This window comes from Chiloscyllium plagiosum, unplaced genomic scaffold (assembly GCF_037043375.1).
Source record: "Chiloscyllium plagiosum isolate Xiang-an unplaced genomic scaffold, Cpla_swu_hap1 HiC_scaffold_30, whole genome shotgun sequence".
NCBI lineage: Eukaryota > Metazoa > Chordata > Chondrichthyes > Orectolobiformes > Hemiscylliidae > Chiloscyllium > Chiloscyllium plagiosum.
In genome coordinates this window covers 54,967,253-54,982,605 of record NW_028270168.1, presented here as the reverse complement: position 1 = coordinate 54,982,605, position 15,353 = coordinate 54,967,253, and the positions used below count along the sequence as shown (strand labels likewise).

General features: G+C 43.6%; 1 protein-coding gene across 4 annotated transcripts in view; it reads right to left on the bottom strand.

The window, feature by feature from the left end:
* The window catches only part of LOC122563766 (nuclear GTPase SLIP-GC-like), a 147,118-nt gene that overhangs the window by 10,837 nt on the left and 120,928 nt on the right, over nucleotides 1-15,353 (bottom strand). For all 4 annotated transcript variants that reach the window (XM_087976961.1, XM_087976960.1, XM_087976963.1 and 1 more), the window contains 2 exons: nucleotides 9,489-9,649; nucleotides 1,759-1,909 (listed from right to left, as the gene is read on the bottom strand). In XM_087976961.1, coding sequence (XP_087833087.1) covers nucleotides 1,759-1,909; nucleotides 9,489-9,649 — 312 coding nt within the window. The remainder of the gene's footprint in view (nucleotides 1-1,758; nucleotides 1,910-9,488; nucleotides 9,650-15,353) is intronic.

The following is a 15,353-nucleotide window of genomic DNA, read 5'->3' as shown; positions in this document are numbered from 1 at the left end:
TGGACTTGGTTTTGATCAATGAAAGAGGATTATTCACAGACCTGGTAATGAAAGCACCCTGGGAATAGTAACCATAATATGATTGACTTTTACATACAATTTAAGGGAGAGAAATCTGGGCCCAAGACTACTACTTTGAATTTAAGCAAGGGCAAAAAGGAGAAAAGCAGATCTAGCAAAAGTGATTTAAGTTAGGGTATTGATTAATAGAGATGCAGTAGCAAACATTTAAGGAGATATTAATGATCTAGTTCCTGGTTTGCAGGGGACAATTTCAAAGTGTGAAAATTACACAAAACTTGGACAAATTGTAAACAGTGAACAGGATAATGTAGCACTCCAAAAGGATATTAACATGTTGGTCAAGTGGACCAATAGGTGGCAGGTGAAGTTCAATGCAGAGAAGTGTGAGGTGATGCACATTAGTCAGAAGAGACCGAAAGACAATATAAACTTGGGAGTACAATTCTAAAGGTGGTGCAGGAGTAGAGGTTCCCGGGTGTATATCATAGAATCATAGAATCCCTTCATTGTGGAAACAGGCCATTTGGCCCAAAACGTCCACACCAACCCTCCAAAGAGTAACACACCCAGACCCATTCCCCTACCTTATTACTCTACATTTACCCCTGACTAATGCGACTAACCTACACATCCCTGGACACGATAGCCAATTTAGCATGGCCAATTCACCTAACCTGCACATCTTTGGACTGTGGGAGGAAACCCAAATAGACACTGAGAGAATGTGCAAACACCTACACAGACAGTTGCCCAAGGCTGGAATTGAACCTGGATCCTTGGCGCTGTGAGGCAAAAGTGCGAACCACTGAGCCCTCATGCACAGATTATTGAAAGTGGACAGACTGGTGGGGAAAACAGTCAATAAACTACAGCATATTCTCAACTTTATTAATAGGAAATAGCATCCAAGAGGACTGGTATATCAGAGAGTGTGCTCACAACCCGCTCCCCCTCCCCCCCCAATGTGACTCCTGTGTCCCTATAAGGAATTGCAGCCCATGATTCGGGAATCCCTGCACCAAACCTGCCACATTCACCAAACATTGATGACAATATGGCAGTTGATTCCAAATCAGTATTTTAGAACTTCCTGATCTCCAATTCTCAAGCGCAAGATCTTGCCATGTTTAATGAATATGCACCCAGCTCCCTCTTCTCTTGTTGTTGCTTTAGAATTAATTCCTTTATATTACCTTGTTGTTCCTCCTTCTTCCTAAGTGAATATTTCACTTGGCACTTTCATGGATTAAATTCCATTTGCCCATTCCACCAGCCTGTCCTCTTGAACTTTGTCACAATCCTCGCAGTTCACTATATTTCCAAGTTTTTATTTTAAACCACCTGTAAATGTTATATTTGTGCTTAATTCCCCCATGCTGTCAAAATATGACAAGGAAAAAAGGGGTCTTTAACATTGATCTCTGGGAAATATCACTGTACACCTTCACCAACCCAAAACACAGTCTTTCACTATTACACTGTTTCCTATCATGCAGCTAACCCCAGCTGTCCCTATCCCTTTTATTTGATGGGCTTAAACTTTGTTTCAATATCAAACCGTTTGTATCTGAAATCAAAATAGAAAGCCCGAGACACTCAACAGATATGGCAGTATCTATGGAGAGAGAAACACAATTAATGTTTCAAGTCTGATGACTCTTCTTTGAAAGTCTGTACATCTGCAGGTTGTATAATATGATTTTCACCACCACGTGAATATCAAGTTCCACTGACCTCAGTTTTCATGAAATCTTTTCGGCATTTCCAAACCCATGAATTTTCTGCAGTAGATTTGGTGGGAAGTGGCTCATCAATAATGTTTGTCAGTGATAATTTAATACTATTGAACCGTCCTTTCATTGAATTCCTTCGACCTTTGTTAAACCTGTTGTACAAAGTAGGATACATGAAAAAAATCACCAAGTCTATTCCCACAAGAATTAAACATTTGCAATTTCTCAATCATTGCAACTTCAGACTGAACGATCAGAAATACCTTGTACCAATCCCTTTTCAGAAGTGAGGAGTGGGGACAGAGACAGATAGAGGAGACATAGTATCTATTTGTAACTAGCAGACCGTGAGCCAGTACAGCAGAACAGAACTGATCAGACTTGGGCAAAGCAAGTTATTTGTGGGCTCCCCTGACTTCTTCGCTTCCCAAGTAAAAGCGAACTGTAGGCTTAAAGTCTCTTGACCAGTAGAATGTCGCTGCCAAATCATAGAACATTAAATAGTACAGGCCCTTCAGCCCTCGGTGTTGTGCTAGCCTTTTATCCTATTCTAAGATCAGACTTGACTACATCCCCTTCATTTTACGATCTTCCATGTGCCTGTCCAATTGGTGCTTAAATGTTCCTACTGTATCCTGACTCTACTACTCCTGCTGGCAGTGCATTCCACACACCCACCACTCTCTGTATAAAGAACCTACCTCTGACATCTCCCCAAAACATTCCTCCAATCACCCTACATTTATGCCCCCTCATGATAGACATTTCCGCCCTGGGAAAAGTCTCTGGCTATCCACTCTATCTATGCCTCTCATCACCTTGTACACCTCTATCAAGTCATCTCGCATCCTTCTTCGCTCCAATGAGAAAAACCCTAGCTCCCTCAACCTTTCTTCATAAGACATGCTCTCCAGTCCAGGCAGCATCCTGGGAAATCTGCTCTGCACCCTCTCTAAAGCTTCCACATCCTTCTTATAATGAACTGAACACAATATTTCAAGTGTGGTCTAACCAGGGTTTTATAGAGCCGCAGCATAACCTTGTGGCTCTTAAACTCAATCCCCCTGCTAATGAAAGCCAACACATCATACACCTTCTTAACAACCCTATCAACTTGGGTGGCAACTTTGAGGGATCTACAGACATGAACCCCAGTTCCTCCACACTGCCAAGAAGCCTGCCTTTAACCCTGTAATCTACATTCAAATTCAACCTTCCAAGTGAATCACTTCACACTTTTCCAGGTTGAACTCCATCTGCCATTTTTCAGCCCAGCTCTGCATCCTGTCAATGTCCCGTTGCAACCTACAACAGCTACAACTCCACCAACTTATCCACAACTCCACCAACTTCTGTGCTATCGACAAACTTACTAACCCACCCTTCCACTTCCTCATCCAAGTCATTTATAAAAATCACAAAAAGTATAGATCCCAGAACAGATCCGTGTGGAACACCACTGGTCACCGAGCTCTAGAATGAATACTTTGCATCTACTACCACCCTTTGTCTTCTATGGGCCAGCCAATTCTGTATCCAGACAGCCAGATTTCCCTGTATCCCATGCCTCCCTATTTTCAGAATGAGTCCGCCATGGGGAACCTTATCAAATGCCTCACTAAAATCTATGTACACCACATCCATTGCTGTACCTTCATCCAAGTGTTTTATCCCATCCTCAAAGACTTCAACAAGGTTTGTGAACATGATTTGTCCCTCACAAAACCATGCTCTGATCATCTATGATCAAACTATGGTTTTCCAAGTATTCATAAACCCTGTCTCTCAGAATCCTCTCCAATACTTTATTCACCACAGATGTGAGACTGACTAGTCTGTAACATCCAGGATTATCCCTATTCCCTTTCTTGAACAAGGGAATAACATTTGCCACCCTCCAGACATCTGGTACTACTCCAGTGGACAGTGAGGACGCAAAGATAATCTCTTCCCGTTCTTCCTATAGCAACCTAGGGTATATCCCGTCTGGCCCAGGGGATTTATCTATTCCTATGTTTTTCAAAATTTTCAGCCCATCCTCCTTCCTAAAATCAACCTGTTGTAGCATATCAGTCTGTTTCACGTTGTCCTCAGAAAAGTCAAGGTCCCTCTCAGTAGTGAATATTGAAGCAAAGTATTCATTAAGTACCTCTCCTACCTCCTCTGACTGCATGTGCAAGTTCCCTCCACTATCACTGATCAGCACAACACTCACTCTGGCCATCCTCTTGTTCCTCACATAAGTGTAGAATGCCTTAGGGTTTTCCTTAATCCTACCCACTAAAGTTTTTTCATGCCCCTTTCTAGCTTTCCTAAGTCCATTCTTCAGTTCCTTCCTGGCTAACTTGTAATCCTCCAGAGGTCTGTCTGATCTTTGCTTCATCAACCTTAAATAAGCTTCTTCCTTCCTCTTGACTAGATGTTCCACATCTCTTGTCAATCAAGGTTCCTTCACCCTACCATCCCTTCCTTGCCTCAGTGGGACAAACCTACCTGGCACTCATAGCAAGTGCTCCCTAAACAACCTCCACATTTCTGTTGTGCATTTTCCTGAGAATATCTGCTCCCAATTTATGCTCCACAGTTCCTGGCCTAATAGCATTGTAATTCCCCCTTTCCCAATTAAATACTTTCCCATTTTGTCTGCTCCTATCCCTCTCCATGAATATAATCAAGGTCAGGGAATTGTGACCATTATCACCGAAATGCTCTCCCACCGAGAGACCTGACACCTGACCAGGTTTGTTACCAAGCATCAAATCCAATATAGCCTCCCCTCTAGTCGGACTTTGTACATGTTGAGTCATGAACCATTCCTGGACACACCTGACAAAAACTGCTCCATCCAAACTATTTGAACTAAGGAAGTTACAATCAATATTAGAGAATTTAAAGTCACCTGTGATAACAACCATGTTACTTCTGCCTCCAAAATCTGCCTCCCAATCTGCTCCTCAGTATCTCTGTTGCTATGGGGGGGGGGGGGGGGGGGTCTGTAGAAAAGTCCCAATACAGTGACTCTCCTTTCAGGTTTCTGACTTTCACTCATACTGACTCTGTAGACCTCCCTTTCTGCAGCTGTGATACTATCCCTGATTAGCAATACCACTCCTCAAACCTCTTTTACCTCCCTCCCAAAGAGCTCCAGTAAACCTCCCACTCAGAATATTGGTACCCCTTCAGTTTAGTGCAACCCGCCCTTCTTGTTCAGGTCCCACCTTCCCTAGAAGGTATCTCAATGATCCACATGTCTGAAGCTCTCCCTCCTACACCAGTCCTGCAGCCACGTGTTCATCTGCACTTAGTCTGTACTCCTAATCTCACTAGCATGTGGCATTGGTAGCAATCCTGAGATTACTACTCGACTCGTCCTGCCTTCTAGCTTCCAACCTAACTCCCTATATTCTTTTTTCAGGTCCGCCTCCCTTTCCCTACTTATGTCGTTGGTACCGATATGTACCACATATTCTGGCTGCTTTCCCTCCCCTTATGAATCCTGTAGACTCTATCTAGAGACATCCCGGACCCTGGGACCCAGGAGTCTCCATACCATTACCAAATGGAAGCTTATGGAGCATGTTCCCTGTTTGTCTATGAACCTGGACTAACTGTGATAGTATAGAATGGTAGAATGACACAGCAAAAGAGGAGGACCTTTGTTCCATCATGTCATCCACGTTCATGAAAAAGCTATCCAATAGATCCTATTCCCTCTTTCTCCCTTCAAGTATTTAAGTTATTATTGGACCTAGATGTCAGAAAGTGCATTTCAGAACACAGCACTCACCATAAACTTTAATTCATCTAAATTCTGTTGCCTGGATCTTAATTCACACCCCGTCTAATTTACCTATCACCACATGCCCATTGACCTACATCAGCTTTCAGCCTGGAAATGCTTGAGTCTTAGAATTCTCATGTCTTTAAGTGCCCATGAACTTGATGCACCCTATCTCCATGATCTCCTCCAGTCTGACAATCTTCTATGATACTTGCACATCTTCATTGCTGATCTTTTGGGCATCTCAATATTGCTTGTTCGCACTGTTTCTAAGTGCGAGGTGATTCACTTTGGGAAGAATAACAAAAAGATGGGGTACTGGGCTAATGGTCGGATACTTGGTAGTGTGGATGAGCAGAGGGATCTTGGTGTCCATGTACACAGATCTCTGAAAGTTGCCACCCAGGTAAATAGTGCGGTGAGGAAGGCATATGGCGTACTGGCTTTTATTGGTAGAGGAATTGAGTTCCGGAGTCCTGAGGTCATGATGCAGTTGTATAAGACTCTGGTACGGCCGCATCTGGAATATTGTGTGCAGTTTTGGTCGCCATACTATAGGAAGGATGTGGAGGCATTGGAACGGGTGCAGAGGAGGTTTACCAGGATGTTGCCTGGTATGGAAGGAAAATCGTATGAGGAAAGACTGAGGCACTTGGGGCTGTTTTCACTAGAGAAAAGAAGGTTTAGGGGTGACTTGATTGAGGTGTACAAGATGATTAGGGGGTTAGATAGGGTCGACAGTATGAACCTTTTCCCGCGTATTGAGTCGGGTATTACAAGGGGGCATAGCTTTAAATTAAGGGGGGGTAGATATAGGACTGATGTTAGGGGTAGGTTCTTCACTCAGCGAGTCGTTAGTTCATGGAATGCCCTGCCAGTAACAGTGGTGGACTCTCCCTCTTTATGGGCATTTAAGAGGGCATTGGATAGGTATATGGAGGATAGTGGGTTAGTGTAGTTTAGGTGGGCTTGGATCGGTGCAACATCGAGGGCCCAAGGGCCTGTACTGCGCTGTATTCTTCTATGTTCTATGTAAACAGCCATGCTTCCAGCTATCAATGCCTTAAAGCTGAAATTTTGTCCTTCTCTTCCTCCTTCTCCTTTCTCTTGCTCAAACACTCATTAAAATGTGTCTCCTTGATCAAATCTTTGCTCATTTGTTCTAATATTTTATGTAGATCAGTCTCCAAGTTTATTTAGAACATTGAACATAGAACATAGAACAATACAGCACAGAACAGGCCCTTCGCCCACGATGTTGTGCCGAACATTTGTCCTAGCTTAAGCACCTATCCAATTGCTGCTTAAAGGTCACCAATGATTCTGACTCTGCCACTCCCAAAGGCAGCGCATTCCATGCCCCCACCACTCTCTGGGTAAAGAACCTATACCTTCCACCCTTCACCTTAAATTTATGTCCCCTTGTAACACTTTGTTGTACCCGGGGAAAAAGTTTCTGACTGTCTACTCTATCTATTCCCATGATCATCTTATAAACCTCTATCAAGTCACCCCTCATCCTTCGCCTTTCCAATGAGAAAAGGCCTAGCACTCTCAACCTATCCTCGTACGATCTATTCTCCATTCCAGGCAACATCCTGGTAAATCTCCTCTGCACCCTCTCCAAAGCTTCCACATCTTTCCTAAAGTGAGGCGACCAGAACTGCACACAGTACTCCAAATGTGGCCTTACCAAGGTCCTGTACAGCTGCAACATCACCTCACGACTCTTGAATTCAATCCCTCTGCTAATGAACGCTAATACACCATAGGCCTTCTTACAAGCTCTATCCACCTGAGTGGCAACTTTCAAAGAGCTATGAACATAGACCCCAAGATCCCTCTGCTCCTCCACGTTACTAAGAACCCTACCGTTAACCCTGTATTCCGCATTCTTATTTGTCCTTCCAAAATGGACCACCTCACACTTGACAGGGTTGAACTCCATCTGCCACTCCTCAGTCCAGCTCTGCACCATATCTAAGTCCCTTTGCAGCCGACAACACCCTCCTCACTATCCACAACTCCACCAATCTTCGTATTGTTTGATCATTCTCTTTGGACAATTTTACTATGTCAGATGTGTGAAATAAATGGATGTTGTTGTCAATAAAAACAGTCCCAATGTTGCCTCTGGTCCTTTTGCCAATTATCTTAAATCTGTGTCCTCTTGTTGCTGTCTCTTTGCCGCTGCCTACAATTTCCACTTTGTTTTTATTCTCTCATGGGATGTGAGCATCATTGGCTGGCCAGCATTTATTGCTCATCCCTAGTTGTCACTGAAAAGGTGGTAGCAAGCTGCCTTTTTGAACTGCTGCAGTCCATGTGCAGCAGAGTGACCCACGACACCTTTATGGAAGGACTTCCAGGATTTTGACCCACAGCCCTTGAAGGGATCGCAATGTGTTTTTAGGTCAAGATGGTGATTGGTATGGAGGACAACTTAGTGGTGGGCTTCTCATATCTGCTGTCCTTGTCCCTCTCGATGGAAGTAGTCATGAGTTTGGAAGATGCTGTCTGAGGAGCCCTGGTGAATTGCTGCAGTGCATCTTGTCGATAGTACACACACTTGTTACTGAGCATTGGTGGTGGAGGGAGTGGACACTTGTGGATGTAATGCCAATCAAGTAGGCTGTTTTGCCCTGGATAATGTCAAGCTTCTTGAGTTTTGGTGGAGTTGAAACCATCCAGGTAAGTGGGGAGTGTTCCATCACACTCCCGACTTGTGCATTGTATGGTGGGAAGGCTTTGGTGAGGTGAATGTCACTGGGACAGCACAGAGGTTAGCACTGCTTTCTCACAGCGGCAGGGACCAGAGTTCAATTCCAACCTTGGGCAACTGTCTGTGTGGAGTTTGCACATTCTCCCGGTGTCTGTGTAGGTTTCCTCAGTTGTTCCAGTTTCCTCCCACAGTCCAAAAATGCGCAGGTTAGGTGATTGCCTGTAGTGTCCAGGGATGTGCAGGTTAGGTGGATTACCTGTGGTAAATGCAAGGTGTAAGGGTGGGGGAAGGCAGGTCTGGGTGGGATGCTCTTCAGAGGGTTGGTGTAGTCTTAACGGGCTGAATGGCCTGCTTCCAACACTGTAGGGATTCTATAAATTACTCATTGCAGGGTTCCAAGACTCTCATTTACTCTTATAGTGACTATGTTTATGTGGCAAGTCCAGTTGAATTTCTGGTCAATAGTGACCCCCAGGATTTTGGCAGGGGGAATTCAGTCACAATAACACCTTTGAATATCAAAGGGTAGTTAGATTGTCTCTTATTGGCGATAGCAATTATCTTGTATTTATGTGGTGCGAATGTTGCTTGCCTTTTGCAGGTCTTGATACATTTGAACATTAACTGCTTTAGTATCTGAAGGGTCGTACATGATGCTGAACATTGTACAATGATCAGTGAACATTCCCTAAAGTCCAATGTCTTTTTTGGGTCAGCCCACCCCTGCAACCACCCCTCATCCCAGTTAACAAGATCCTGTTTTTGTGAGCCCATGTGTCTGAATCAGGCCAGAAAAGCTGGGAATTTTTTCAGCTCTTACAACCCACTTCAGTGGTAAAGCATCCAGGCTCTTCATTCAGGAAACGATGTCTGGACTACAAGCCAGTTATTCGAACATTACTATGGGGAAGGACCTAAGCATAACAGTGTAAGGAGAATACCATTTTATAACCTCTCAGGAAGCATTCTCAAAGTTTCTGAATATTATTTAAATAGCATAGGACTCAACACAGCTTGTTCTATTGAGCAACATGGATTAATGACAGCACCACAGACAAGATCTCTGCATTAATGAACATAAACTATTAAAATATCAGCAAATAATTAGGCTTTGAACTGCATTTACTAAACAAGGAAATATGATGCTTAAAGTTACATATTATTAATAATCGTTGATTGGTCACATACCATTATGTTGAAGTGCTGTGCTGATAACTCAGATACTTACTGTAAGGTGCTTTCACAAAAATGATCAATTTTCTGGTGGAGAGGCTTTGACAGATCATGGTTAATGTCAATTGGCCCAAACGTGGCTGAGTTGAATACTCCATCATTTCTACATATTGCCTTTAGTGTCTTGTGGAAACCTTGGTAATTTCTTCCACCAGGCTACAAAACCATAATTTCAATATAAATATACATTACATTTTAAACCAATGTTTCCCTTATACTGTACAATCCCTTTATTTAATGGTTACTAAATTATGTTGATAGGGCAAACTCAATGGCCTGCATATGTTCCTTTGTCAGGAATGGCTGGATCCATTCCAGTTGAAAACATAAACTGTGCATACAAGATTGGAGCTTTTTGTTACAACACGGGATAAACTCCTCTGCTAAATTGAACCAGCTACACAGAAACAATTCAGTGCTGTAATCTGTTAATATTTGAGAGGCAAAGAGCTATCCCACAGGTCAAAACCGACCTCAAGAAAATCTACAGAGGAAAATCTACAAAGGAGAATCAACAAAGGTGGCTGGTTTTGAAATGTGGTTTTTTTTGTAAATCTTAATTGGGATTTTATTGGACTAATGCAGAAAATTATTTTGCCTTCTCTGATAAAGGTACCTGCTAGTAACTACACAGTAAGTCCAACATGGTGATGTAACTGGCTTGTCCAACTTTCTCGATACAATCCAATCTCATTACTGGATATCAGTCTGATTTTATAACAATGTTGTCTTTCTGATAATCCATGCAAAATCGTTGCGTCCCATCCGGTTTGAGAACTAAGATGATTGACAAACTCCACTCGCTCTGACTCGGTTCGATGATATCCTCATTGAGCATGGCCTCCACCTCCTTCTGGACCTGTCTGGCTTTGAAAGGATTAAGCCGATAGGGGTGTTGCTTTATCAGAGCAGTATTCCCTACGTATATTTCACATACAATAGCATTAGTCTTCCATACCTGATTCTTACACGTCATCGTACTGCAGTAACAAACCTTTCAGCTACATTCTATCTCCTGAGACAGAAAGTTTACTAACCTATCCCACTCCTCAAGGACTTCTTCATGTTTTAACATATTGAGGCAAATCAAAATCTACCACATCTAGAATTGATTCCTCACTCCCCGGGGCAGTACTAACACCTGTTTCTCTAGTTCTTTCTCTCTAGTATAATAAGTTTTCAACATGTTCACATGACATACCCGATACCATTTTTTCTACTTGGCATCTTTACATGGTAGTTCAACTGACTCCACTTTTCTCTCAATTTGATAGGGACCTCTAAACCTAGCTTGGAAGAGATCTCCCAACACTGGTAACAGTACTAACACGTTATCCCCTTGGGAAAACGTCCGAGTCTCAGAGTTTTTAATCTGCCACCTGCTTCTCTCTACATTGTGCCCTCTTTAGGTGCTGTTTAGCCAACTCACCTACTCGATTTAATCTCTCCCTCATCTCCAATACATAATCTAAGTGTGAGATCTCCAACTTTGGGCCTGTCAATTTTTCTTTAGTTAATTAGAATGACTAGAGAAAGATTAGAGCCAATCAAGGATAGTAGTGGAAGTTGTGCGTGGAGTCCAAGGAGATAGGGGAAACACTAAATTAATATTTTTTGTTGGCATTCACTCTGGAAAAAGACAATGTTGTCGAGGACAGTATGGAGATAAATGCAACTAGACTGGACGGGATTGACGTTTGCAAACAGAAGGTGTTAGCAATTCTGGCAAGTGTGAAAATAGATAAGCCCCCTGGGCTGGATGGGATTTATCCTAGGATTCTCTGGGAAGCCAGGGAGGAGTTTGCAGAGCCTTTGGCTTTGATCTTTATGTCACCACTGTCGACAGGAATAGTGTCAGAAGACCGGAGGGTAGCAAATGTTGTCCCCTTATTCAAGAAAGGGAGTAGAGACAATCCTGATAATTATAGACCGGTGAGCCTTACTTTGGATGTAGCTGAAATGTTGGCAAAGAGATAGTCAACACGGTTTTGTGAAGGATAGGTCATGCCTCACAAACCTTATTGATTTCTTTCAGATGGTGATCAAACAGGCGGATGAAGGTAAATCGGTTGATGTGGTGAATATGGATTTCAGTAAGGTATTTGATAAGGTTCCCCACAGTAGGCTATTCTACAAAATACGGAGGCATGGGATTGAGGGTGATTTAGAGGTTTGGATCAGAAGTTGGCTAGCTTAAAGAAGGCAGAAGGTGGTAGTTGATGGGAAATATTCTTACTGGTGTTGTTACTAGTGGTGTACCACAAGGATCTGATTTGGGCCACTGCTGTTTGTCATTTTTATAGATGACCTGGATGAGGGCATAGAAGGATAGTAAGTAAATTTGCGGATGACACTAAGGTTGGTAGAGTTGTGGATATTGATGAAGGATGTTGTAGGTTAGAGAGAGACATAGATAAGCTGCGAAGCTGGACTGAGAGGTGGCAAATGGAGTTTAATGTGGAAAAGTGTGAGGTGATTCACTTTGGAAGGAGCAACAGGAAGAGTACTGGGCTAATGGTAAAATTCTTGATTTGCAGGGTGTTAGACTGGGGTGTACAAAGTTAAAAAAGTCACACAACACCAGGTTATAGTCCAACCTAATTATTTGAAACCACTAGCTTTCGTAGTGCTGCTCCTTCATCAGGTAGTTGTGGAGTGTAGATTCTTGGTAGTGTAGATGAGCAGAGAGATCTCGGTGTCCATGCACATAGATCCCTGAAAGTTGCCACCCAGATTGATAGGGTTGTTAAGAAGGCATACAGTGTGTTAGCTTTTATTAGTAGAGCGATTGCGTTTCGGAACCATGAGGTCATGCTGCAACTGTACAAAACTCTGGTGCAGCTGCATTTGGAGTATTGCGTACAATTCTCGTCACTGCATTGTAGGAAGGATGTGGAAACTTTGGAAAGGGTTCAGAGGAGATTTACTGGGATAGAACATAGAACAGTACAGCACAGAACAGGCCCTTCAGCCCACGACATTGTACCGACCATTGATTCTCATGTATGCCCCCTCAAATGTCTGTGACCATATGCATGTCCAGCAGTCTCTTAAATGTCCCCAATGACCTTGCTTGCACAACTGCTGCTGGCAACGTATTTCATGCTCTCACAACTCTGTGTAACGAACCCGCCTCTGACATCCCCTCTAAACTTTCCTCCAACCAGCTTAAAACTATGACCTCTCGTGTTAGCCATTTCTGCCCTGGGAAATAGTCTCTGGCTATCGACTATCTATGCCTCTCATTATTTTGTATACCTCAATTAGGTCCCCTCTCCTCCTCCTTTTCTCCAATGAAAAAAGTCCGAGCTCAGTCAACCTCTATTCATAAGTTAAGCCCTCCAGTCCAGGCAGCATCCTGGTAAACCTCCTCTGAACCCTCTCCAAAGCATCCACATCTTTCCTATAATAGGGCGACCAGAACTGGATGTAGTATTCCAAGTGCGGTCTAACCAAAGTTTTATAGAGCTGCAACAAGATCTCATGACTCTTAAACTCAATTCCCCCTGTTAATGAAAGCCAAAACACCATATGCTTTCTTAACAACCCTGTCCACTTGGGTGGCCATTTTAAAGAATCTATGTACCTGCACACCAAGATCCCTCTGTTCCTCCACACTGCCAAGAATCCTATCCTTAATCCTATACTCAGCTTTCAAATTTTACCTTCCAAAGTGCATCACCTCGCATTTATCCAGGTTGAACTCCATCTGCCAACTCTCAGCCCATCTCTGCATCCTGTCAATGTCCCGCTGTAGCCTACAACAGCCCTCTATACTGTCAACGACACCTCCAACCTTTGTGTCATCTGCAAACTTGCTGACCCATCCTTCAATCCCCTCATCCAAGTCATTAATAAAAATTACAAATAGTGGAGGCCCAAGGACAGAGCCCTGTGGAACACCACTCATCACTGACTTCCAGGTAGAATATTTTCCTTCTACTACCACTCGCTGTCTTCTGTTGGCCAGCCAATTCTGTATCCAGACAGCTAAGTTCCCCTGTATCCCATTCCTCCTGACCTTCTGAATGAGCCTACCATGGGGAACCTTATCAAATGCCTTGCTGAAGTCCATATTCACCACATCCAGAGCTCGACCCTCATCAACTTTTCTAGTCACATCCTCAAAGAACTCGATAAGGTTTGTGAGGCATGACCTGCCCCTCACAAAGCCATGCTCTTCCAGATGGTCATAAATCCTATCCCTCAGAATCCTTTCTAACACCTTGCAGACGACAGACGTGAGACTTACTGGTCTGTAATTACCGGGGATTTCCCTATTTCCTTTCTTGAAGAGAGGAATTACATTTGCCTCTCGCCAAGTCCTTTGGTACAACTCCAGTGTTGAGCGAGGATGCAAAGACCTTCACAAGTGGCGAAGCAATCGCATTTCTCTTTTCCCAAAGCAGCCGAGGACAAATCTGGTCTGGGCTTGGCGACTTGTCAATCTTAATGTTTGACAAAATTTTCAGCACATCAGCTTCCTCTATCTCTATCCATTCCAGCATGCACACCTGCTCTTCAAAGGTTTCATTCACTACAAAGTTCGTTTCTTTCGTAAAGACAGAAGCAAAAAACTAATTGCCGGGGTCTTCCCCTACTTCCTCAGATTCCACACACAAGTTCCCTATGCTATCCCTGATCGGCCCTACTCTTTCTTTGACCATTCTCTTATTCCTCATATAAGTGTAAAATGCCTTTGTGTTCTTCCTAATCAGTTCTGCCAAGCCTTTCTCGTGCCCCCTCCTGGCTCTCCTCAGACCATTTTTGAGCTCCTGCCTGAAATCCTCTACAGCTGAGCTTGAACCTAGCTTCCTCCACCTTCTTCCTTTTGACGAGAAGCTCCACCGCTCTCGTCATCCAAGGTTCCTTTAACTTACCGCTTCTTGCCTGTCTCAGAGGGACATATTTATTCATCACTTGCAACAACTGTTCCTTAAGCAGTCTCCACATGTCTATAGTGCCTTTACCATGGAACAATTGCTCCCAATCCATGCTTCCTAAGTCATGTCTAATCGCATCATAGTTTCCTCTTCCCCAATTAAATATCCTCCCATTTTGCCTAATCCTCTCCTTCTCCATAGCTATGTAGAACGTGAGGGAGTTGTGGTCACTATCACCAAAATGCTCTCCCACCACAAGATCTGATACCTGCCCCGGCTCGTTTCTGAGCACCAAGTCTAGAATGGCCTCTCCCCTCGTCGGCCTGTCAACGTACTGAGTTAGGAAACCCTCCTGAACGCACCTTATAAAAACAGCTCCATTCAAATCTTCTGCTCGAAGGAGGTTCCAATCAATATTGGGAAAGTTAAAGTCACCCATTACAACAACCCTACTATGTCCACACTGATGTTGCCTGGTATGGACGGAAGGCCTTATGAGGAAAGGCTGAGGGATTTTTTTTTTTTTTTTTTAGATTAGATTACAGTGTAGAAACAGGCCCTTCGGCCCAACAAGTCCACACCGACCCGCCGAAGCGAAACCCACCCATATCCCTACATTTACCCTTTACCTAACACTACGGGCAATTTAGTATGGCCAATTCACCTGACCCTGCACATCTTTTGTGATGTGGGAGGAAACCGGAGCACCCGGAGGAAACCCACGCCGACACGGGGAGAACGTGCAAACTCCACACAGTCAGTCGCCTGAGGCGGGAATTGAACCCGGGTCTCTGGCGCTGTGAGGCAGCAGTGCTAACCACTGTGCCACCGTGGGGCTGTCTTTGTTAGAGAGAAGAGGTTGAGAGGTGATTTAATTGAGACATATTAGATAATCAGAGGGTTAGATTGAGTGGACAGTGAGAGCCTTTTTCCTCAGATAGTGATGGCAAGCACTTGAGGACATAGCTTTAAATTGA